General features: G+C 39.3%; 2 protein-coding genes and 1 long non-coding RNA gene across 3 annotated transcripts; 1 reads left to right on the top strand and 2 right to left on the bottom strand.

Moving 5' to 3' along the window:
* Window positions 1-76: 76 nt before the first annotated feature.
* Window positions 77-12,094, bottom strand: smarcc2 (SWI/SNF related, matrix associated, actin dependent regulator of chromatin, subfamily c, member 2). The gene is given in 26 exon segments (XM_051413986.1): window positions 77-2,254; window positions 3,256-3,625; window positions 3,749-3,883; window positions 3,971-4,134; window positions 4,218-4,338; window positions 4,428-4,489; window positions 4,644-4,805; window positions 5,151-5,409; window positions 5,511-5,573; window positions 5,671-5,888; window positions 5,891-6,036; window positions 6,149-6,262; window positions 6,408-6,479; window positions 6,686-6,816; window positions 6,910-6,947; window positions 7,125-7,178; window positions 7,305-7,429; window positions 7,563-7,807; window positions 9,072-9,147; window positions 9,681-9,750; window positions 9,841-9,910; window positions 10,055-10,147; window positions 10,779-10,860; window positions 10,986-11,071; window positions 11,177-11,296; window positions 11,948-12,094. Coding segments are annotated over 26 exon segments (3,252 nt in total). The 5' UTR covers window positions 12,059-12,094; the 3' UTR covers window positions 77-2,189.
* Window positions 12,095-13,513: 1,419 nt separating this feature from the next.
* Window positions 13,514-22,600, bottom strand: LOC127371908 (intestinal mucin-like protein). Its single transcript, XM_051415120.1, has 22 exons — window positions 22,596-22,600; window positions 22,390-22,509; window positions 21,745-21,846; window positions 21,565-21,684; window positions 21,105-21,240; window positions 20,803-20,977; window positions 20,466-20,713; window positions 20,114-20,297; window positions 19,852-20,020; window positions 19,532-19,707; window positions 19,296-19,365; window positions 17,116-17,216; window positions 15,617-15,648; window positions 15,343-15,520; window positions 15,139-15,243; window positions 15,004-15,044; window positions 14,796-14,918; window positions 14,594-14,692; window positions 14,360-14,488; window positions 14,191-14,230; window positions 13,983-14,106; window positions 13,514-13,864 (listed from the first exon to the last, which is right to left on the bottom strand). The coding sequence occupies exons 1-22, from the start codon at window positions 22,598-22,600 to the stop codon at window positions 13,654-13,656; spliced, it is 2,688 nt and encodes an 895-aa protein (XP_051271080.1). The 3' UTR covers window positions 13,514-13,653.
* Window positions 22,601-23,203: 603 nt separating this feature from the next.
* LOC127371271 (uncharacterized) lies at window positions 23,204-23,771 on the top strand. The gene is made up of 2 exons (XR_007886381.1): window positions 23,204-23,296; window positions 23,699-23,771. It is a non-coding gene; the product is annotated as an uncharacterized LOC127371271 (long non-coding RNA).
* Window positions 23,772-24,655: the final 884 nt, after the last annotated feature.

Genomic DNA, 24,655 nt, shown 5'->3' with positions numbered 1-24,655 from the left:
TAGATTTACCGTCTGGTGTTTGTGTTCCCAGTCTGTGAAGTTGTTGACGAAAAAACAAACCACTCTACACAACGACTCCTCTTCACATCTTTATTTTTTCCCCCAACATTTTGTAATTAAAACCTGAACCTCTTTTGTTTAGCCTTTTTCCAATACAAACTGCCAGAGTAACTGTCAGCACTAATGTGATGATTTACTGAGGAAAAAATTGATTTCTACTGTATAATAATAATCAATGCAACTGCTGCTACCTTCAGCATAGTGAAAAACACACAGAAACTGAACAGACACTTATTTCATATCACAAAATCCACACAATGTAGTAATAACAGATAAAAGAAGTCCATTTATGCTCACAGCTGTGGTGAGATCTGCAATACTGGCTTGACGGACATTGACTGTAAAGTTTCACCATCTGACTGGATTATATTTTATGACACCTGACTGTGCCGTTTGCAGAACGGAGCATGTTTTTTTTTTTTTGTTTTTTTTTAATTCTTCAAACTTTGTGACACAGCAAATGGCACTGAAAATAAAACTGAACGGTAATGTGGTTTACAGATCTTAATGGCATGCGTTCACATACACACATGCTCACAGTCACATCTCGGGCAGATCCGACTGACCTGCCCGAATCATACACAACAGTGGAGAGGGTAAATATAGGCTACAAAGGTAATAATATACAGTTACAATGTTGACATATCAAAGAAAGAAGATGGAAAAATGGACAGTAAAAAATAGAAAAATTGATAGGATTAAAAAGTGAGGATATTGTTGCAGATATTAAGGACACAATTCTCCATCGTCAGCTGTTTAAGGTGCGAGCTCCCTTGTTTTTTTGACAGCTTTAACATTTCTTCCATGAGTAACTTGAAATGCACCAGCGAAAAAACAAGCTGCTTAAAAAAAAATCCTCTTAATTTCCCAAGCAACCGCAATAAAACTCACTGAATAAATGTGAGATAAACATGATTATAAAAAACATTTTGGTTTAGCAATTAACACAAACTCAAATTATGGATAAAACACATATGTGGTCGCTGGTGGAATTCTTATTCCCAGACCTTTTTCAGTCATTCCCTCTGGACAAAACTACATTCCTCACAAAACTACAACCTGGATGCTTTGAGTTCATCCAGACTTGCAAAACATGAAGCTCCTCGCTGACATGTTTTTTTCTCTAAGTGCTGTTGAAAGGAGGGACATTATTAAGATATATTTAAAGAGAAGTCTTTTCAGGATGATAATCTCATGCTGTCAGCACTTAATACTCTCATTGTTTGTAACAGGAAATCCAGTTTACAGTACATTTTCTCAAACTGCATCCAGACCAACTCATTGTAATTTCCATCTGGCTTATGATTTGAACGTCTTCATTCACTACAGACATTTCTCTACAGGGAAATGTTGGTTTTTAGACATGTGACCTTCAGGCCAGACCCTGTAGAGTGACCATTTGTCCATGTGATACAGATAAAAATAGAGAGGAAAAAGTGATATTCCCAATCAAGTTTTCAAAAACCTTCAGTATGAAAAAGTATTTAAGACAACAAAACGACGATATAAGTGCTAAAGTTCGATTTCATGGATGCTTCAAGTCTTTCGATGAGACCTAGGGAAACATGTTAAAAGTGCATTTTTTTCGTTACATATATTTTAGTTAGTACCTACAGTACAAGGGGGGAAGATTATGAAGCATGAGACTTCACAAGCTGTGACAAACTGTTGCAGGAAAATAAAAGCAACAATTTCCAAAACACTGAAAACACAAGATGAGTCTTTTCTCTTCTTCTCCTTGAGTGCCAGCATGTTGGTAAGACCCTCTTAGTTTATTAGATCTCTGGTGTTAAGCTTAAAAATATGAAATGAGCTGTTGCTGTCCAATCGACCACGAAGCATGAACAGCTTCTGTTTTCTTCATCGGCGGAGTCAATTGGGAAGGGACTTCTTTTTCAATACAAAGTCAAACTAGAGGTGGATTGATTTAGACGTTCTAATTTTTTTTCTTCCTCACATCAATTGTCATTTTGAAAAAAAAACAAAAACAAAAAAAAAAAAAACAAAAAAAACAACAACTAAAAAACTGAACATGTAAAATGTGTTCTCTTCATTTTAGACTTCTTCATTTTAGATGGTACAGGCAGGATTCAAAGTGGTCAGTCATTCTCGGGCAATTTCTTTTTCTCTCACTGTGGAGGCGGGACTGGAGCTGAGGGGTGGAGTGTTTCCCCGGGAAGAGGGGTGGTGGGCTCTGTGAAGGGTGAAACAGGGGAAGGGAAGAAAAATGTTAAGAATTTGAACAACTTGGAAGCTGTCTGGTTTTAGGATATAAAATGTTCTCCTTGTTTTGAGACCTCAGGTGGAATAACTGGAAGAAGGAATTAAAATAAACCTGATAAAAGTGTATGTGTCAAGAATTTAGATATTATATTACATGGGACTAATTGCCTTTCTGTCTAGTCTGTTCAATACACTCCCCTAATTTTTGTTGGTACTTTCACACCCACCCAAATTATAGAGATGAAAAATAAATAAAAAGGTAGCATACAAATAGATTCAATTAATTCATGTATGATGTATTAAAAAACTTCTGATCAAAATAGTCCTTTGATCAATTTAAATGATTAGATGATTGACAAAAAAACGTATTAACCATTTTGATAATAAAGTCAATGTTTAACATTTCCTCCTTCCAGCTCTTCAAAATTAAGGATTTGCTGCTTTTCCCTGTTTTTATATCATTGTACTTAGAAGATATTTGGGTTTTGGATTATTAGTCAGACAAAACAGCCATTTTGAAGACGTTACCTGTTTCCTGACAAAACACCTTTATGGAATAAACAATTAATTAATTAATCACAACAGTAATTGATAGAGCACCTTATATGTTTTTACATAATCTGTTCACTGCACCTTATATTTTTACTTTGCACTACAATTATACTGCTTATTTATACATTTTTATAAATTTTTTATATTGCTTTTTTTGATATGTCTAGGGTGTTCTCTTTACTTTAATCTATTAATTAATAATTAAAATAATACTAATTGTAGTACTATCAATGAAACCTTGGAATACACATATGACTCATACTCAATAAGTATTATTTTTCTTTTTGATTACTTGGTGAGATGTGCTGTTTTATGTTAACATGACATAACATCATAAGTAATGATATGAATAAATAAATGCAATAATACAAACTTTGACAAAATCCTGTCTGTACCATAACATTAACAGCTCCAACTCACCATGGAGTACCGGAGTAGTGCTGGAGCTGGAGCTGGAGTGTGCAGCTGGGGTCGGGCCTGGGGGGCAGGGGGGCGAGGTGTGAGCACTCTGAGGTGGTTGGGACTCAGGAGCTGGGGCAGAAGAGGCTGGAGGGGCGGGGCTGGGGGCCGGCTGCGGTGCTGGTGTGCTGGGAGCTGGCTGAGTTGCGGTCGGGCCCTGGGGTGGTGGGGCTGAGGTGGCCTGGTTGGAATGAGGGCCCCCGGCCTGGTTGTGCTGCTGGTGCTGAATCTGCTGGAAGTGCTGCTGGCGGGCCCTCATCTCAGCGTACTTCAACTGCTCCATGTGGAAGGACTGACGGTCAGCCAACAGCTGCTGACGCTGGTACTCCAGCTACACACACACACACACACACACACACACACACACACAAAGATAAAATGTTAAAGGGTTTTGTTCTGTAATTAAGTTGACTACTCTTTTGTGATACAACATATCCCAGAATCCCTCACTCACAGCCTCCCTCTCTCTGTCCATGATGGTTTCCAGTTCTTCAAAGTGTCGCAGTTTAATCTCCAGCTTCTTCATTTGGGTCTCCACCAGCAGAGCCACAAGAGATTTGATCTTCCTCTCTTCCACTGCAGCCAGATGCTACGAAGAAAGCAAAGGAGAAACTTTAGAGAAAAAACATAAAGGTGATGAAGGATGAAGCTGAGGTCCAGGAATAGTTAACTTTACCTTGGCTTTGACAGCAGCAGCAGCAAGTGCTGACGCAGCAGCAGTGGCCAGGTTCCCCTCTCCCACATCACGCTCCACCTTTGCCTTCCTTTCTCCTTCACTCTCTGCTTCTCTTTGTGCCTCCTCTGTGCCCTCTTTTCCATCCTTCTCCTTCTCCCCATCGCCTAAGAAAGAAAGGAAGTATTTTTTTTCTCCACCTTTCACATGAACACTGTATCTCCTGTATCTGACTGAGGCATTTTCGTACCCATCTCTGACTCTGTTTTGTCTGCCTCCCTCTCCCCTTCTTGTTCTCTTCCTCTTTCTTCTTCCTTCTTCCCATTCTCTGCCTGCTTTTCCTCTTCCTCAATCGCTCCTTCTTTGTTGTCCTGTGTGGGAAAGTAACCGCGGCACAATGAGCTTCGCAGCAGAGCTGACATATAAAGAAACCTTATATTGTACTGAACATGCACCATACCTTGGCCTCCCTCTTCTCTTCATTTGATTGGTTGTCACTCTTATTTTCTTCACTGTTTTCATCTACAGAGTAAACAAATCAGAACATTTTATTTACTTTTACTGTATCATCATTCTTTTAAATCTTATTAAATCTTATTTTAGTTCTCTGCAAAGGTATTTTCTCTCTTGTGTTTTTGCACACTGTATGTATGCTTTATGTGTGCGTCCATCCTACCAGGTCTGTCTCCCTCCTCCAGGCCAGTGCCTGCGATGCCACTACCCTCCAGGCCATACAGTGGGTCCTGTCGCCCACTGACCCTCGCCGCCTCCTCCACTCGCCGCACATGAGCCTCAACAAGCGCTGCAGGAACCTCTTCCTTCATACGAGAAAACTCCTCTGAGAAGAACAAAGTTGCATCGAGGTTATCACTTTAAAGCAAATGATGTAACTTGGGTCATTGATGCTTCAAATATCCAATTTGGGTTGTCCTGTGAAAGTAGTCCATAACAACTACTTCCTCATTGAGCTCTCATCAAAGAAAACATGTATTTTTTATATCTTCTTAGGTTTTTAATAATGAAACTGCATAAATTTTGCATTCGATACTCAATTCAATCATACCTCAATCTTCCTCGAATTGCTAGCTATTAGCTCATCTCCATACTGTACTTTGTGTGTGGTAGTAAATAATGCTGAGGCTGTTTTCAGTGTACAGTAAATTCAAAATAAGCTACTTCTCACCCAGAGCAGATTTTGCTGCAGCCGAGGCCACGCGCGGGTCGACAACAGAGGCGAGGAAGGCCACCGTGCTCATGACGGGGTTTCCTGCTTGGCTGAAAGGTATTGGCTGGTAGGCCAGAGGTCCCATGGATGAGGAGTTGTCCTCCAAGTAAGGGTCTTCAATGGGCAGCCGCAGGAAATGCAGGATGCACTCATCCTGCGTACGGCTGCCCACATGTTCTGAAACCTTGTTCCAGTCGTCCTTGTACATCTCCAAGCCCTGTCGGAAGTGAGGGCAACATTTAACTCTGGATTTCTACTTATTTATTTACAAAAGGACTTGTCAGCATCATCACACAGTTGATTTTAAAGGATGTGTACCTCAAGTAGTAGTAGTGTTTCTTGTTCTGTCCAATCCCTCATAGAGCTCGCTGTACTCTTGCTCTGTGCACAAATATCACCACCACCTTTGTTAATATGGCAGATCATAGTAAATGACAGCAAAAGTGTCATTCTGTCATGCGTCTTCTCAGACTTGTACCTTTGTAGAGCTGGTCTTCTTGCTGTACATGTCCGTCCGCAGCCCAAAGTTTTGCAGATCTGCTGGTTTTTCCTTGACTTTATCTGGGAAGGACATCATCTGCTGGGTAGCAGGGGTCTGTGGGTACACAATGACAAAGGGGCACATGTAAAATAACCCAGAATATGTGTGCATGTGTCTATTTGTCTGTGTGTGTTTGTGCGTATGTGGACCTGGGACGTCTTGGGCTGCAGGGGCACCAGGCTGGATGGAGTGTCTGCCAGGACATGGAAGTGAGAGGTGGGTGGGGGACCCATGGGTGTGGGCCGGCTCTCAGAGTCCACCTGATAGTTGATCAGACCCCACTGCTCCAGGAAGGCGTGGACTCTGCAGCAGAAGGACAGAGTATAACTCACTGACAGAAGTTCGACTAAAACAAGTTTTAAACAGATTAAAGCTCTGGATTGACTTGAAATATTCCCATTCCACCTCCCCCTACCTCATGATTGCACACACGTCTCCTGCCAGGTTCCTGCGGCAGGCGGTGGAGGTCAAGTACTCCTGAGGGTTCAGTCGGTAGGTGTCAATCATGAAGTTTCTGTAAGCCAGGTAACTGAAAGACAGCGATGCAAAGACAAGTGAGATATTTCTACTACAACTTACTGCTGTACCATATGTGATGGCTTTTTAAATGTGTATATTTAAATAGCTGTAATAAAAGCATCTAATATTGTGTTGTGTACTGATCAAATACTTACATCTCAGGGGTTTTGGATTTGTTCTTCCCATTAAAAAACTCTGGCAGGGCCCTGCGCTCAATGGCATGAACACTGGGGGAAAATAATTGACATTACTCACAGCTGACATACATGTGTATGACTCACTTTTGACTTTTGGAGTCACATCACTGGTTGTCATTTCAACCTAAATTGACATCAGCTGACCATTGAGTCTTTTCTTACTTTTCACATATAAATACATCACTGACATCTCAGAAACTAGATTACTGAATACTGATAATAATAATCTTTCTTACCTGTTGTAGTCAAACCAGGCAGCGTAGCTCGGTATAATAATGTGATGAGTTTGCTCAGTCACGTTGTCCTCGTGAAGGTCCGAGCCTTTCACCGGTTCACCCTTCACACTCGGAGAGCCTTCCTCCTCCTCCTGTTCCAACACAAACACACACTCAGGATGATAAATGGGTTTACTGTCCTCCTCACTGTAATAGTTTCTTGCACTTCTCACAAACTATCTCACCTTGCCAGTTGTTTCCATGGACTCATCCTCTTGCTCGTCTGTTCAAATCACAACAGAATGGTATGTGAATAAAAAAACGGAAGAGCGGAGAGGCATATTGACGATACATTCAGTGAACACACTTAATAAACTGTCAGTAGATTAACACTCAAAATGAACTGTAGACGTATTCAGTAATAGGCCATATTGGATAAATATAAAAACTTTGTGCTAACCCAAATCTGTTCCTCCCTTGACTGGAGTAGAATCAGATTCCTTCTTGGTGTTATCTGCAAAAAGGAAGTATAATGTGAACAACTTCTTTAAAGTCCTAAAAGATGACAGCTGAGGGTCGTTTTAATGGTCATCCAATATTGGAGTTGGTTATTTTATTTATATTTAAAAAATATGTGTACTTGTCTTAGCTGGGTTTCCCTCTTCAGATGCTGGAACAGGTGACGCTTCATCCAAGTCCTTACTAAGATCCTCCTGTTCCTCCTCCCTCTGGCCCCGTTTAGACTTAGTGTACGGGGTTGTTGGCCTGTCCCCACACACACAAACAAGACATTATTTCACTATATTGCATAATGTCTACTTCTATTCTACAACAAACAACTAAAGCAACAGATCATTCTTTAGCTGATTAGTTACATCAGATATGTCTTGTTACAGACCCTTTTTTGGTGTTCTTCTTCTTGCTCTCCTGAGGCGGAGGGGTGGGAGAGGGTGATGGTGAGCGCTTCCTCTTCTTGGCACTCCCAGGCTTCTTGTCCCTCCGCTCGTCGGGCGTGGTCACCTCATCTGTCAGGGTCTTGGCTGAGATCCTCTTCCTCTTAGGGCAGCCCTCGCCCACTTCATAGTCCTCCTCGTTCATCCACTCGTTATACTGGTCCAGGTCTAAAATCCACTTGGCATGGACCTGTAAACAAAGACCATACAATGACTGATAGTGAAATGTTTTCAGGAAGCATGTCAACCATCTGGGTGAAAGGTCACCAGCCTATTCCACTGTAAAACCAGGCAGTGCTGCACAATCTGCACACTTTCTCAGACACAAATTATAAAATTTAGAAATCACTAACTTTTCAATTTCCTAGTCTAGACATGAAATTAAAACACTAACACTGTAGGTGGATCCACAGGAGAAATAATGTTGTTAAAAACATTAACAGGGGTGTTTTCTGGATCCTATATTGCTTTTGTGGCAGAAAACTGGTAGAAATTGATTTATCAAAAATAAAATAAATCTATCAGAGGTCAATGGAAGTTTTTAATGATTTATGTTGACGTATAATCAATGTGTATGTGACCTGCATGTACTGAATATGTCAGAACAGATCTGTCATTGATAAGAGGCATTTTTGTTTGGAGCAAGCACACTAAAGGAGCCATCACTGAACGAAGACAAATGCAAATTAAGAATTAATTATGTCACTTTGAAGTTGTAGATACACTCCACAGTGAGTAAACAGAGTGACCTGATTCTTCATATTAAACTAACCCTGACTGTGCTGACTGAATGCTAGTGAATGCTTCACTGCTCTCACTATCATGTCCTAGTGAGCGCTGAACGCCCTGGGTGAGTGATGCTTTGAATACAATAATAAGACACTGCTTTGAATTCACGGTCAGCCAAGTGCCAGAGTAAGCTCTGTTGCTCCAAGTGCCAATTTGCCACAGCACTTCATTCTTGAATGTTTCGCACAGAGAGGAAAATATGAGAAGAGCAATGTTGCCAAACTAGGGAGCTATCGGCTCTGCATGCACAGTCCCCTGACAGGTTTGTACAATAAAGAAAAGGCTGAGACACATAAAATAAACTTCCATCATTACAGAGTTATGCTGCGCACAAAAGCACAAGGCCTTTATTTTAAATTCCAGCCATGCACGAGGCGTCTGTAATTTTCCATCTGATGTAACGGTGCATCATGCACCCATACAAAACATTTAATTTGAATATGTCACTCATTCCAAGTGTTGTTTAGGCTGCTGGAACAAGCAGATACAGCATGTATATATGATGTAGTTGAACAACTTTGGTTATGTAAAAAGGATATTAAACAGGGCGAGAAAGCGCTTAAGAGACAATAAAGGAGAAGGGTTTAAAAAACTGGCAATAGATGACAAAAACAAAGGGACAGGAAACAACAAGCAACAACAAAGCGTGACAAGAAATGAAATACCTTTCTGGGCTTTTCTGGGCTGGGAGGATCCTCCACAGCAGCCTCAATCTCACTGGCTGGGATCCAGGTATCATAACTAAATGAGAGGAGCAGAGTCAAAGGTCATTACAAGCCTGGGCATGTAAAAGCATCTCAGGAAGACCAATGTGTAACTTAAGCTTGTAGAGTTCAGGGCAGTAAGAAGTGTGAAGAAGTCCAGCAGTTCCACTCTACAATGTGAGTACTGTTATACTTCCTCAATAAGAAGAGGCAAGAGTTTTTAGTGTAAGAGTGTAGATTGTTAAATGGTGTTTAACGGCAGCTCCTTCAAAACTTGCTACATTTTTGTTTTAATCTGTATTTTTTCCGGCTTTGTTTCTGAAAACATAACTTTTTCTTTTATTATCAACTTTTTTATTTGATTGAAAACATAACTTAAGGATGTCTGATTGGGTTTGATTTAAAGGGGCTGATGTATATATCATAAATCTTTTATGTTATTCTATGAATCTGATTATCTTTTTCTATGTGTGTAGCATGAAGGAACTACAAACTTTCACTTCATTATACAGCCTTGTGTTGTATAACGATGAATCCATTGCTTGATATCTCTGTAAACTCAGCACCAACCTGTCAGGAAAATATCCCCAGTGGAGCAGGACTTGCTTATCTCTCTTCATCACAGGACGCACCCATTCCTCTGGACCGAAAAGAGAAAAGGACATCAGCACAAAACGAACCAGTGCATCAGAACTCACAACAGAAATAACTGCGCTTAAACACAACACACCTTCCTCCAGGCTGGTGGGAATAGGAACGACAACATGGGAGCTGGAGGCCTTGTCCTCAGTTACTGAGCCCTGCAACACATAAAGTCCAATTAACATAAGATCTGAAAGAAGATGACTGAATATCTTTGTTTCAGTGAGGACAACACAGGGGAATATGGGTTAAACTTTATTTATTGGTAAAACTGAGATTTTTAACAAAAACCAAAAACACACCTGGTGTCTTTTGATGATGTCTTTGAGTTTCCCGAGCAGTTTTGGCTCTATGTCAGGGCTCAGGTAGATGACAGGTCTCGTCAGGCAGTTATTCTGAAATGAAGAAATGCGGCAGATGTGACGGATATCAGTATAGTACAAAAAGTATAGGCAGAAATATCTCTCCTCAACAACACAGAGTACTGACTGAGCTCTTATTTTAATGGAGATTTTATGAAGTAATTGTTCATATAACATATATGTATATATATATATGAATACATATATTATATAATCTCCATTAAAATAAGCGCTCAGTCAGTACTCTGTGTTGTTGAGCTCCTCGGGTAAGGACAGCTGAATGATCTTGTAGTGTAACTGCAGGACTAATTAAGTGGGATTACTGGTTAAGTCACATGACTTGGTGCCGTTAATTATTTCTATCTGTAAAGCTCAGGCAGCTCTGATTCCCAGACGTTTCACAAATGTGATGCAATCATAGGAAACATGCAACCTCTCAAACAGAGAATATTCTTTGCAATCATTTAGCTCTGGTTCCCGTTAGCAATTGTGGGAATGTTGTCATGGTATGTGGAGAGAAAGATGCTTTCTTAAATACAAAAAATAAATAAACATTACTGCTACACCTTACAAAAGTAGAACTTAACATTTACAATCGCATTTTGGCTGTCCAGGTAATGTGTGTAACAAACATGTATCAAGAAAATCTCGGAGGCAAACTCACCTGCACTAAAGACTTCTCAATCGTCATGAACATCTCCACATTTCGGTCCATCCTCGACGGATTCTGGAAGTCAAACCTGCGCCTACCAGGAAATTAGACTGGAGTTACACATGAAACGGCAACCTAGCCAAAATCCAACTGAGCACTGTAAGTTTACTTAACGCAATTTTTTTTCAGTATTGAAACCAGCCAGAAAGAAAGTCTTACCATCCTTGGTCACTCTTGAACTTGTAGGCAGCAGCCAAGATGTGGCAGAGAGCCCCTCCTGACTTAAAGTCCAGAAAACACTTCATCTGTAGACACAAAACAAAACAGTTTCAGCACGCCTCAGTATGGGGGGGGGGGGGTGTAAAAGCATATGCATGTGTGTGAATGTCAGAGACATCAAGGAAACATACTGGCAGCTTAGTAAGTGGAGGGTTGCTGACATGACGCCCAAAAACCTCCTCCTGGAACTGGAGCAGCTGGACCACCAGGCTGGACAGAGACTTGTTGGTGGGGGGCTCAGCCTGGATGTACTGAGAGGACAACAACACAAAGTCAGAGGGGCACAGAGAGGACACATTAAATTAAACTACAGTGTACTGGTGGGCGCTATGTGTGGTCACTTATATCAAAGACTGTGTGTGGGGGGGTTAATATCTGATATGAGTTTAACATATTGTTCTTTCATCATTATTATATAATGAGCGTGTTTTGAATAACTAATGTAGTTATTTCCTTAAATCAGTGTGTCTAAACGCCAGCACACCGCTCAGTGTTACTCCAGACGGGCCATGGCTTTCAGTCAGCGCCGCGCGCCACACAGCCAACATCTGGATCTGAGCTGCATTACCGTTAGCCTATTAGCTCACTAGCTAGCTAGCTGGCTGGCCGGCTAAAGTCACCCCTTTTCCAAAACCCCATCCTCGCGGGTCTGATTGTGTGCTGCTTTTGGGTCTGTTTAGCTACAACAACGTACAGCGACACCGCCATTCGCGGCTGCATCTGATGCAGCTGTTGGCTCAGCATCCTTTTGTATCCCGGCTCGAGTGAGTCAAACAGCTGGATGTTCAGCAGCACCCTCCCTCCTCTCTTTGTCACTGCCTCTGCCCAATAGGTAAGTGCCCACATTTCAGCGTGAAAAATGGAAGCTTGCTGTGTATGGTTACAAAACATGCGGTCGGTACCTTTTTGTAATTCTTTCCCAGCCAGACGCGGACATTATCAAACTGAGAAACCGTATCAGACGCTTCGAAATATTTTACATTCGGGCCGCCGTCTTTCTTCCGTACCGCCATCTTTGCCTGCAGACAACTAGTCGACGTCGCCTGCCGCCCAGCGACCAAAGTCAGGTACTACAACTCAGGGGCCGTAATAACAATCAATGCACAGCAGGTGGCCCTGTTGTGTAGAGAGAAAGAGTTTCAAAATGTTTCTTCATAACGTGAGAGATTTAAAAAGCACCAGATTATTTATTTGAAACGAAACATCAAAACATTTAATTACAAGTAAAAGTTTCCAGTAAAAGTCTTGTGTACAAGTGTTACCAACTAAATGTTCGTCAATTGTCAAGAGTAGAAGAGATACTGATCATACAGAATTGCTACTATGAATGTCATATTATTATATTATTATATTATCAGATCACATTAGGTGATATGAGATGGGCCTAATATTATCTGCTTTATGTACTACTGGGCAGTATAATCTATAATCTATATAAAATCTTAACTCAACAGGAAACTAGTACCATCAGATAATTGTAGTGGAGTACAAAATAATAATAATAATAATAATAATAATAATAATAATAATAATAATAATAATAATAAAGTAAAGTGTAAATACTTAAAAACTTCCATTTCCACCATTCATGCACACACACACGGTAGTGCAGTATGGGCAGAGATGGTAGCAGCACTAAAGAGAATCTGTTCTCCAAACCTTCTCACATGCAATCATCACATTTTTAAACCAGTTGTTGTTGTTGTATCCACTGTGGGTGAGCAACTGGGTGGTGAGTGGTGTTTTGTCCCCACATGCACTTCTAGATAATAAGAGACAACATATTTGTCATGTTTTCCAACTCACAAGGTTCAGTGTTCATTACTAACAACATTCAGATCCTGTTACGTATGAGTTTAATCCTGTATGACAGGCTGGATGTGGTTACTTGTTTACTTCACTACAGTATGTGTTATGAAAAAGCAGCTTTTGAGTACAATCTTTAGGAGCCAAACAAACATTATATTGGATCACACTATACATAATTACACTGTTACAGTTAATATTCTCTCTGAATGACCATACGAGCATTATCACCAATGGACTGATACAATTAAACCACTAGATTCCACTAAATCCTTCACACTTTATCTCCTATTCTTACTTTTTATACTTTTTTATCTAGGATTTTGAAATATCTTAATAGGGGCATCCAGGAAGTTCACTGGGTACAGGTTTGAGTCCAGCATCTATTCATTGTCCAGCTATCTTTTATTTAATACAAAATACTAATATACTGTTGCATGGTGAGGAACCACAAAATAAAATGTATCCTTTTGGTATATTTATAGAGCTGTAAAAGGGAAATGCCAAAACTGTGAAATAAATAAATAAATAGCCTAATAATAAATAAATAAATAAATATAGGTTATTTTTTCTTATTATTCATAGTTATAACGGTCAATAGTAAAAAATAACACATGTATTAAACAGGCACAAATAAGACAAGAGAAGAAATGAGACATAAACAGAGTTGCATCTTTTTAATCAACTGATATATAGTCTCTCTACAATGACAATTAGTTTGTGAGAGATGTAATGATTGATAAGACAATATGGGAAAAAACCTTTACATCCCAAATCCATTAATCTGATTACGTATTTTTTATCACACCAGGGTGAATCTTGGCTTCCTGAGAGCAGGTTGTTCAGCCGCTCTGGTGCATTCTGTGTGACCACAGCCACACTCCTCCACGTGCATGTAAGTGTAGGTAATCAAATCTCCATTCAAGCAACGCAAGTCAACAGTGCGATTGCTGGAGCGCATCTCCTTACAGCAGGAGCAAGAATGCTGCATAGTAGCCATGGCAGCTGAGTACCTAAAGGAAAGCAGAGGAAGGATTATTAAACTCAACATCTGCACAAACTACACCTAAAGATTTTTACATTTCCAAATTTCAGTGGATGTGTGACAAATGTTCATAATATCATCCTTACTTGGTGAAAGTGTTGCAGGATCCTTCACAGTATGGCATATCGACCTCCAGGTCAGACTTACAATCCTTGAGCGTAACAAAGGTTTTCATGTATTCTAACTTACATGCCTTCTCCTTCTCCACACCTTTTTGAAAGAGACACACAATTAGCTTATTTTAATAAAAGTACCTTTGACCTAAAAATAAAATTAAATGTCAAATTTACTTACAAATTTTACAACAGCCATTTGCCCTGCTCTGAATTGTGTTCTAAGAAGGAAAATATACAACATTTCAAACTTCTTTCAAAAGGGATGATGAATTCTGCTCTGTATTGCAAAAAATGAATAACCCACATTTGTTTAGTCACCACATTCATATATTGAAAGTGATACTTACAGGCTGGCAGTTGCTCTCCTGGAATAGCGGGCAGACAACGTTTGAAACTCTGACAGTGAGGGTCCCACTGATATTAACACAGGTGTACTTTTCACACTTATTCTCAGGTGGTGACCAGGTATGTCCTCTCTAGAGAGCAGTGAGGTGGATTTACACACACGCAATACTGAGATACTTTAGGCCATTAAAACATGAACAAGTGGAGTCACAGGTAATAGAGATGATCCAACTTACCTCCAAGAGCTCCTTGGTACCATTAACACTGAGGACACAGTGTGTCTGTACACACTTCCCACAGCATTCGTCTTTATCAGTTTTCACATATTGATATCCCTAAGGGGGGGAGAGTGAAGTTGCCAGTTGCAGTAAACCAATTCTGCTGAAAAAATTTTGCATTATATGTATAGTGTATATGTGAATATGTGATTTTACTCACCTTTTCACAATCAGTTTCACATTGCTGCAACTCACAAAGTACTTTGAATAGTTCAGACCTGGGGTCCATGCTTGTGGTACAGGTGCAGTTCTCACACCTATTCCCAGGTACTGAAGAACCAAGCTAGCAAATGCAAAGAGGATGTGTTCATATTTGTGTTTTAGCCATTCACCAGAATTCATAAAAATGTAAAAGGAATGTGTTTTACCTGGTATTCAGTGTCATCGTGGACACAAACTCTTTTAGGCTCTAGAAAAGAGACATGACGATAACGATGGATATCAAGAAAAAGTCGGCTGTGGTCATTATTTTCATATTAATTCAAACCAATTAACAAGCTTACCACATGTATGTTCTGGACAGCATTTCCCCTCAGGAGTACTGACAATTGGTATTTTTCCAGTCGGACATTTCATGTAGGTTTCTGGGCATGTCTTGGAGTCACATTCTTTGGAGATGACATTAATAGTTATTATTTTAGAGCTATGATCAAAATAAAAAGTAATCTGAAAATGTTAAAACACAAATTTGCATTGTCTTGTCTTACGGCAAACAAGGGTAGAACAGCAGCAGTTTGCTGGATCTGTTTGGTTTACAAGGACAAATCCTAGACCAACGCAGTTTGTCACGGTTGGTGGCGGGCACACCTTCGGTTCGCAAGACACACTCTTGGTGGACTCCTCACAGACGCAGTGTTGGCAGTTGTACTCAAATTTTTCATTGAACTGAAAGAATAAACCACAGTAGTAACTTCATTGTGTCTTTTAGGTAAAGATCACAGGTATTAATTTAACTGTACATGAAGAGAAGACTTGGCTCACCTCACGAGGAACGCCATCAGGATCAAGACATCCTGTTGGAACACAATTATCATTTTAGGGCTTCATGACTGACGTACTGCTCAATCTGCTTGCTGATTAATACATTGCACTGCCATGGCCTAGTCAAAGTGAACAGTTTTACTGACTGTTTGCTTGATCACCCCCTCAGACAGACTAAAGTATTAGTTTTTTGGTTTTTACAGGTTATTAAATGAACAAACTTGTAATTTATGATGTCTTATATTGTTATCAGATGGAATAAATATTTATTTCTTTGTGGTCAGAAAACGTGCAGAGAGTTTTGTTTTAGATGGATCATGATGATGTTATGGAAAATTGATCAAAATGATATTAACTTTGTGGAGTAGTTCAAGTTTATTGTTGGACCAGCTGAGAACAGCACAGCCAAGTAACGCTAATTTGGTGATTTGCGAGTGCAAACACATTTAAACTAAATATTCAATTCATTACATATTTGACAGGATTTTCTGGATATATATATCTTAGCAAAAGTTATTAGGTGGGTTTAAAAGTGAAATCTCACCCCAGTAATGGCAGCTTTTTTTTGCAGTATATTACATCAGTCACGTTGCACCGATGGAGCTGAATTTTTTAAGAGACATTTATAGCTTATAGCTCTTCTGGACGTCTTCTGAAAATTATTTTCCTCTTGGCTTGGGCTGCACTATATGGTAAAAACATAATATTGCAATTATATTGAAAGATATTGTGATTAAGATATGATACACAAATAATGGGGAATGGATCACTTTGCATTAAATTGTTATTTTCACTGAAAAGACTATTAACACTATGATGATGTGAAATGTTTCTACTACAACACTTCATTATAATGCTGTTGACACATATTTTATCACATCAATCAAAAACTGAAGCTTCTGCACTTGGCCATATTGTGATTAATTGTACAACCTTACTGTCCTCAGGATTAACTGTCTGGGTTCACTTTGGTAAGACTAAAAATTGAGCTAGTTTGATCTGTTTTAATCAGTGCTGCCCAATTTCTTCCCTAAAGATCTCTCATTTCATTGGTTTATTGAGCCAACAGTTTTGTGCCACCTGATTACATTTACCTGCTCATTTTAAGGAATGCAGTTCAGGGTTCACTAACCTTTGCACCAACTTAAGTTTACAAAAAATTAACTTTCATTTAGTCTTTTAAGTACACAATTGATTTCCTCAAAAAAGGTATTTGGAATTGATAAATAAGCACCTGTTATTTTATATAAAAAATACTGGTTCTGAGGAAATAAAGAAATAATGGTTAAACAATAGAAAACTCAAGGTGCTCTGGAGGTTCACAAACTTTCAAGCAGCAATGTAGCTAGATAGAGGAACAGGGGACAACATTTCCACTGAACTGTGCCTTTTTCAATCTGTATTTGTATCTGTTAACAGATGGGAGCTATACAGCCATTTCCACGTGACTGTAGTTCTATAGATTCAGCTAAATATATAACTTGAGGAAACACACTTACCACACGTTTTAACACATATGTCAGACTCTTTGGTAAAGAGTTTCATTCCCTCAGGACAAAAGCAACCCTCAGTAGTGAAGTTCATGGTGAGTTCGTAAGGACTGTAACATTTAGACATTAAGAAAGAACATTAATGTTACTCTTTCAGACCTCAAAAACACAGTTATTTTTATAACAACAATAATAAAAAACATTATTATCGTATTAAGTTGAAGTGCTTTCCAGTGGGACAGTGTGATTGTCAGCCATTGAATAAAAAAAAAAAATCTGGTGGCATAACTATTTATTTAGGCATGATTTAAAAGCTGAGTCAGTGTCAAGAGACAGAATACAAAGACTGGAAGAATGTTCTAGTGCTGAGGCAACAGTACAATAAAAGCTGGATCATCCTTTGACTTTAACCTGGGCTCAGGTAATCCAGCAGATCCTACAGGCTATTTGATGCACTAAGGAGTTACAAGTCCACTGATGTACTCTGGCGTCTGGCAATGTAAAGCCGTGTAGATGTATTCGTCGTACCAATTCTTAAAGAATTTTCGTAACAAACTGTTGTTGAAACTGGCGTTATTGAGAAGGGTGTTTGGTCTTAGTCAGACGCCTGGCTGCAGAGTTCTGCACATGTTAAGTTATGATTAATCGGGTCAACAATGTTTATTCACTAAAATTAGATATGTATGTATCATGAATATAGTGATAACTTCCATTTAACCATACAATACACTTAACACGTTTTATTAAATTCAAAGTCTTCACTTCATATATTATATGAGTCTGGACAGACATGGATGTAAACTGCAACATGACCTAATTCCAGTTTAATATTAAAGTAAGTGTTAGTGCGGACAAAGTTAAAACTAAAAGTGAGAAATTACTCTCAGTTTTTATGGACAACATATTTGGAACAAACCTTTGATTATCTTATACTGTACTGTAACTTTTACTCTCCTTTTCTATTTAACTATTTTTAATTGTATTTAAATGTATTTTCTTATTGCCTTAGGTTGCTTTAACATTTTGTCTTGGTGCCTTGTATGTTTTATGTAAAGCACTTTGAATTGCCTTGTTGTTGAAATGGACTACACAAATAAACTGAACCTTTCTTCGCCTATAGAGTTATTTTAAATATGACATGATATTGTCAAAGCTAAATGACATTAGCCATAAAAACTAATTGTTAACTATCTAATGTTAACATTACTGTTGACTAAAAGTACACAGTTTAACCAATCTATTGTCCTGTCTTAGCCTGGGATACATGTCCTTTTCCTAAAAAAAAAGTTCTACCGCCATTTCTGGTTGCTATTTCTAACTGTCTTGACGACAGGAGCGGCACCGTGTGATTTGAGAGGTTAGAACAGCTGACACAAATAGGAAATGCTCCTTAGACCAGACCATCTAATTTGTTTCAGCCTTTTGCAATTCCTTCAAAACAAACTGAAATTGACTTACAGTTAAAGAAATTAATAGATAAAGTGAAAGATACAATTTTCTGGGTGGTGGATATGAGGGGAACCACTCTGGGTCCGTTCTGGAAATACTTTGAAATTTAGTAGTCAGTACCAAGTGAACCAGTGAAATAACTGAATTTTTACATTTTTACAAACAATTACATGAATGAATCATGATTCCCTATACCCAACTCAATACCACGGTAAAAATTTGTACTGATCACGTTTTTTCGTCCCCAAACCATTTAATATTGAGTATCTGCTGATACCCATTCTCGATCTAGTTAATACAGGTGAAAACTCTGCAAAACATTTTGCCTGCATCCAAGCTGTTCCTTTTTTGTATTTAACCTAATGACAAAGTCTCAAAATCTCTCTAATCTTTCTTGATCACTGTCTGGGTTAGGGTCGGGTTAGCTCTTAAGAGTTAACTGAATCAATTGTATTCTGCTGAATGTTTATTTTCCTCATCTGTACATCTTTTGTGCAGATTACATTAAAAAATGCCTCTTATTGGATTTTTGTTCAGGGCCTTTTTTTGCAGTGCCGTGGTGAGTGTGAGGCTCTTCACCACTTTCTTGGATGTGTTAAACTGCGGGACCAATACACTGTATTCTACAATAATTATAACTCTCCAGTGCTGTCATAAGGTATTATGATCCTAGATGAAGGAAATGCTTATTTACACAATGAAACTTTAAATCAACACGCTTCATTTTCATTAAAACTTACTTGTCTTCACAGGTTGGCTGTTCTGCAGGACCACATGGCTTGTACATTTTTTTTGATGGGCAGTCACTGACTATTGGTGAAGAAAAGACCTCAATATAAATGTTAGAATTTTACATTCCTACATACTGTATATAATAAAATGTACGGTAGCCTGTTCAAGGTGTGCTAAATGCAACATATCAAAGAAATTGGTTACCTCACTGATCCCAACATTTAATGTAAAATAATAAGCTTACCACACTCTGTGGTGTAGTTCCTCCAGTTAACACAAACTCCTGCCTCAACACAGGCAGCAGCATAAGTCTGCAAACTTGTGCACTCTACTGTCCGGTTGGAAACTCGGCAACTATCAAAAACACAAGCTTGGTAGAATTTGTCAGGAGCCACAAAGGGATGGCATTCTGCGAAGACACTGTGAGAAAAACAAAACATCTGTTTAAAATGTGTTTAAAACACTGTCCATGCTAGGGCAAAAGTGTGAACTGTACTTTAACTTCTCTATATTAAGGTTATGGGGATAATTGTGAACTACTACAGTTGATTAGAGAATGTCTACCTGCTTTGAAGAAGATTACATACAGGGCCTGGCTTGCATGTTGGAGTTACAGTTACATTGACAGGTTGGCAGTCTCCTACAGGCCAGAAGTCAGCCATCACAGGACAACTTTGCGCCAGTTTGCCATCAGGCAACATGCAATCATCAGTCTGGTTGTTGTTGCATGTTCCTGACAATAGAGTCACACAAATAATACAACACTACTAGGTTGTAAACTTTAGCATATTTACCATATGGTTATTAGAGAGAGAAATGTTCTTACCACAATGGCCCCATGTGTTTTTGCCAAAGTGTTCAAAGGGAAGGGTGACACTGAAGCCACTTATTCCAAAAGTAATCACCACTTTTAGGTGAGGGATCTCCAAAATCATTTTAAGGCCAGTACTCAAGATCTTAACAGCTTGTTGTGAATAAGGTAGTGTCAAACTCTCTCCATCTTTGAATACCTGCAGGGAAAAAAAATAAAAAATACAATACTGTGAAACAACATAGGTAAATCACAATTATTCCATGGATGGTGGCCTATACATTGACAGTAATAATATTCTCTAGTTTATGAAAAGAGTTTTCTGAAACATAGAATAAGACTTTCACATAGCCCCATCTTGTTTTACCTCCAACTTTGCTCGTCCAATGACGTCATGATTCTTCAGTTTGAAAGCTTGCGATTTATAGTGTACATTTATAGATCGAGGACAAGAAACATCTTCATCGATATCACAGTAGACGTTGTCAATATAAATCGTCAAGTTATATTTTGGTAAAATCTCTTCCATCAAGACATAGGTACAGTTCCCTTGATAAGCGTATTGGAGTCCATCAAATGTGATGTAATGGGGATCTCCCCAGCCATAACATACACCTAAAGAGAAACAAAAAAGCTGTAGTTTTTATCAAAGGTTGCATTGAAAATATGAGTAACTGACAGAAAACAGAAACAGAAAAACTTACATTCACAAACGTAATGTTGGCAGCAGTGGTACTCATCATACACAAGAACTGGTTTCTTTCCATTGGCACAACTGATTTCCTCAATGGTAGGGCATTCAAGGCGAAATGTTTCAATTGTATTGTTCTTAATACATTTTGCGAATTTGCAATTGTCCAGATGAAATGTTTCATTTTGCTGATGTGGAGCAAAGAAAGGGCGAATCAGTATTTTTCAAAAGATTCAACACAACCTGTTACTATGAATTATAAAGTATTAAAAAGTAATTATAATGTAAAACTATATGCTAGATAGATAGTCTTACCACTTTACCCCAGTCAGGGCAAGTGGGCGGTGGGTGGTGAGTAGTAATAGTAGATTCAGTTAATGTTGTTGTAGACCTTGTGGTTGTAGTTGTCTCTTCAGTTGTAGTAGTAGATTCGGTTGGAGGTGTTGTAGACCTTGTGGTTGTAGTTAGCGTTTCCGTTGTAGTAATAGGTTCAGTTGGTGGTGTTGTAGACCTTGTGGTTGTAGTAGTAGGAGTAGTTGATGGGGTTGTAGACCTTGTGGTTGTCGTTGGTGTTTCATTTGTATTAGTAGATTCAGTTGGTGGTGTTGTAGACCTTGTGGTTGTAGTTGGTGTTTCAGTTGTAGTTGTAGATTCAGTTGGTGGTGTTGTAGACCTTGTGGTTGTAGTAGTAGGAGTAGTTGATGGGGTTGTAGACCTTGTGGTTGTAGTTGTCACTTCAGTTCCAGTAGTAGATTCAGTTGGTGGTGTTGTAGACCTTGTGGTTGTAGTTGGCGTTTCAGTTGTAGTAGTAGGTTCAGTTGGTGGTGTTGTAGACCTTGTGGTTGTAGTTGGCGTTTCAGTTGTAGTAGTAGGTTCAGTTGGTGGTGTTGTAGACCTTGTGGTTGTAGTTGTCTCTTTAGTTGTAGTAGTAGATTCAATTGGTGGTGTTGTAGACCTTGTGGTTGTAGTTGGCGTTTCAGTTGTAGTAGTAGGTTCAGTTGGTGGTGTTGTAGACCTTGTGGTTGTAGTAGTAGGAGTAGTTGATGGGGTTGTAGACCTTGTGGTTGTCGTTGGTGTTTCATTTGTAGTAGTAGATTCAGTTGGTGGTGTTGTAGACTTTGTGGTTGTAGTTGGTGTTTCAGTTGTAGTAGCAGATTCAGTTAGTGGTGTTGTAGACCTTGTGGTTGTACTTGTAACTTCAGTTGTAGTAGTAGATTCAGTTGGTGGTGTTGTAGACCTTGTGGTTGTAGTTGTCTCTTCAGTTGTAGTAGTAGATTCAGTTGGTGGTGTTGTAGACCTTGTGGTTGTAGTTGGTGTTTCAGTTGTAGTAGTAGATTCAGTTGATGGTGTTGTAGACCTTGTGGTTGTAGTTGTCTCTTTGGTTGTAGTAGTATATACAGTTGGTGGTGTTGTAGACCTTGTGGTTGTAGTTGGTGTTTCAGTTGTAGTAGTAGATTCAGTTGATGGTGTTGTAGACCTTGTGGTTGTAGTTGTCTCTTCGGTTGTTGTAGTAGTATATACAGTTGGTGGTGTTGTAGACCGTGTGGTTGTAGTTGGTGTTTCAGTTGTAATAATAGATTCAGTTGATGGTGTTGTAGACCTTGTGGTTGTAGTTGGTGTTTCATTTGTAGTAGTAGATTCAGTTGGTGGTGTTGAAGACTTTGTGGTTGTAGTTGGTGTTTCAGTTGTAGTAGCAGATTCAGTTAGTGGTGTTGTAGACCTTGTGGTTGTAGTTGTCTCTTCATTTGTAGTAGTAGATTCAGTTGATGGTGTTGTAGACCTTGTGGTTGTAGTTTTCACTCCAACCACATGGCCAGTTATTACTGTTGTAGACCTTGTGATTGAAGCTGTCACTACAACCACATGGTCTGTTGTGTTAGTAGATTCAGTTGGACGTGTTGTAGACCTTGTGGTTGTAGTTGGTGTTTCAGTTGTGGTAGTATATTTAGTTGGTGGAGTTGTAGACCTTGTGGTTGTAGTTGGTGTTTCAGTTGTAGTTGTGGATTCAGTTGGTGGTGTTGTAGACCTTGTGGTTGTAGTTGTCACTTCAGTTGTAGTAGTAGATTCAGTTGGTGGTGTTGTAGACCTTGTGGTTGTAGTTGGCATTTCAGTTGTAGTAGTAGGTTCAGTTGGTGGTGTTGTAGACCTTGTGGTTGTAGTTGGTGTTTCAGTTGTAGTTGTAGATTCAGTTGGTGGTGTTGTAGACCTTGTGGTTGTAGTAGTAGGAGTAGTTGATGGAGTTGTAGACCTTGTGGTTGTCGTTGGTGTTTCATTTGTATTAGTAGATTCAGTTGGTGGTGTTGTAGACCTTGTGGTTGTAGTTGGTGTTTCAGTTGTAGTTGTAGATTCAGTTGGTGGTGTTGTAGACCTTGTGGTTGTAGTAGTAGGAGTAGTTGATGGGGTTGTAGACCTTGTGGTTGTAGTTGTCACTTCAGTTCCAGTAGTAGATTCAGTTGGTGGTGTTGTAGACCTTGTGGTTGTAGTTGGCGTTTCAGTTGTAGTAGTAGGTTCAGTTGGTGGTGTTGTAGACCTTGTGGTTGTAGTTGGCGTTTCAGTTGTAGTAGTAGGTTCAGTTGGTGGTGTTGTAGACCTTGTGGTTATAGTTGTCTCTTTAGTTGTAGTAGTAGATTCAATTGGTGGTGTTGTAGACCTTGTGGTTGTAGTTGGCGTTTCAGTTGTAGTAGTAGGTTCAGTTGGTGGTGTTGTAGACCTTGTGGTTGTAGTAGTAGGAGTAGTTGATGGGGTTGTAGACCTTGTGGTTGTCGTTGGTGTTTCATTTGTAGTAGTAGATTCAGTTGGTGGTGTTGTAGACTTTGTGGTTGTAGTTGGTGTTTCAGTTGTAGTAGCAGATTCAGTTAGTGGTGTTGTAGACCTTGTGGTTGTACTTGTAACTTCAGTTGTAGTAGTAGATTCAGTTGGTGGTGTTGTAGACCTTGTGGTTGTAGTTGTCTCTTCAGTTGTAGTAGTAGATTTAGTTGGTGGTGTTGTAGACCTTGTGGTTGTAGTTGGTGTTTCAGTTGTAGTAGTAGATTCAGTTGATGGTGTTGTAGACCTTGTGGTTGTAGTTGTCTCTTTGGTTGTAGTAGTATATACAGTTGGTGGTGTTGTAGACCTTGTGGTTGTAGTTGGTGTTTCAGTTGTAGTAGTAGATTCAGTTGATGGTGTTGTAGACCTTGTGGTTGTAGTTGTCTCTTCGGTTGTTGTAGTAGTATATACAGTTGGTGGTGTTGTAGACCGTGTGGTTGTAGTTGGTGTTTCAGTTGTAATAATAGATTCAGTTGATGGTGTTGTAGACCCTGTGGTTGTCGTTGGTGTTTCATTTGTAGTAGTAGATTCAGTTGGTGGTGTTGAAGACTTTGTGGTTGTAGTTGGTGTTTCAGTTGTAGTAGCAGATTCAGTTAGTGGTGTTGTAGACCTTGTGGTTGTAGTTGTCTCTTCATTTGTAGTAGTAGATTCAGTTGATGGTGTTGTAGACCTTGTGGTTGTAGTTTTCACTCCAACCACATGGCCAGTTATTACTGTTGTAGACCTTGTGATTGAAGCTGTCACTACAACCACATGGTCTGTTGTGTTAGTAGATTCAGTTGGACGTGTTGTAGACCTTGTGGTTGTAGTTGGTGTTTCAGTTGTGGTAGTATATTTAGTTGGTGGAGTTGTAGACCTTGTGGTTGTAGTTGGTGTTTCAGTTGTAGTTGTGGATTCAGTTGGTGGTGTTGTAGACCTTGTGGTTGTAGTTGTCACTTCAGTTGTAGTAGTAGATTCAGTTGGTGGTGTTGTAGACCTTGTGGTTGTAGTTGGCATTTCAGTTGTAGTAGTAGGTTCAGTTGGTGGTGTTGTAGACCTTGTGGTTGTAGTTGGTGTTTCAG

Source organism: Dicentrarchus labrax, unplaced genomic scaffold (genome assembly GCF_905237075.1).
Source record: "Dicentrarchus labrax unplaced genomic scaffold, dlabrax2021, whole genome shotgun sequence".
Classification (NCBI taxonomy): Eukaryota; Metazoa; Chordata; class Actinopteri; family Moronidae; genus Dicentrarchus; species Dicentrarchus labrax.
This window is presented reverse-complemented; position numbering and strand designations above follow the sequence as displayed.

What these genes read in the sequence shown, in the direction of transcription:
- LOC127371908 (XM_051415120.1), bottom strand. An exon ending in ACGCCAACTACAACCACAAG is followed by an intron (nt 21,685 to 21,744) that starts GTCTACAACACC and finishes TACAACCACAAG; the next exon opens with GTCTACAACACCACCAACTG. An exon ending in TCCTGCAACACTTTCACCAA is followed by an intron (nt 13,865 to 13,982) that starts GTAAGGATGATA and finishes GCTTTCCTTTAG; the next exon opens with GTACTCAGCTGCCATGGCTA.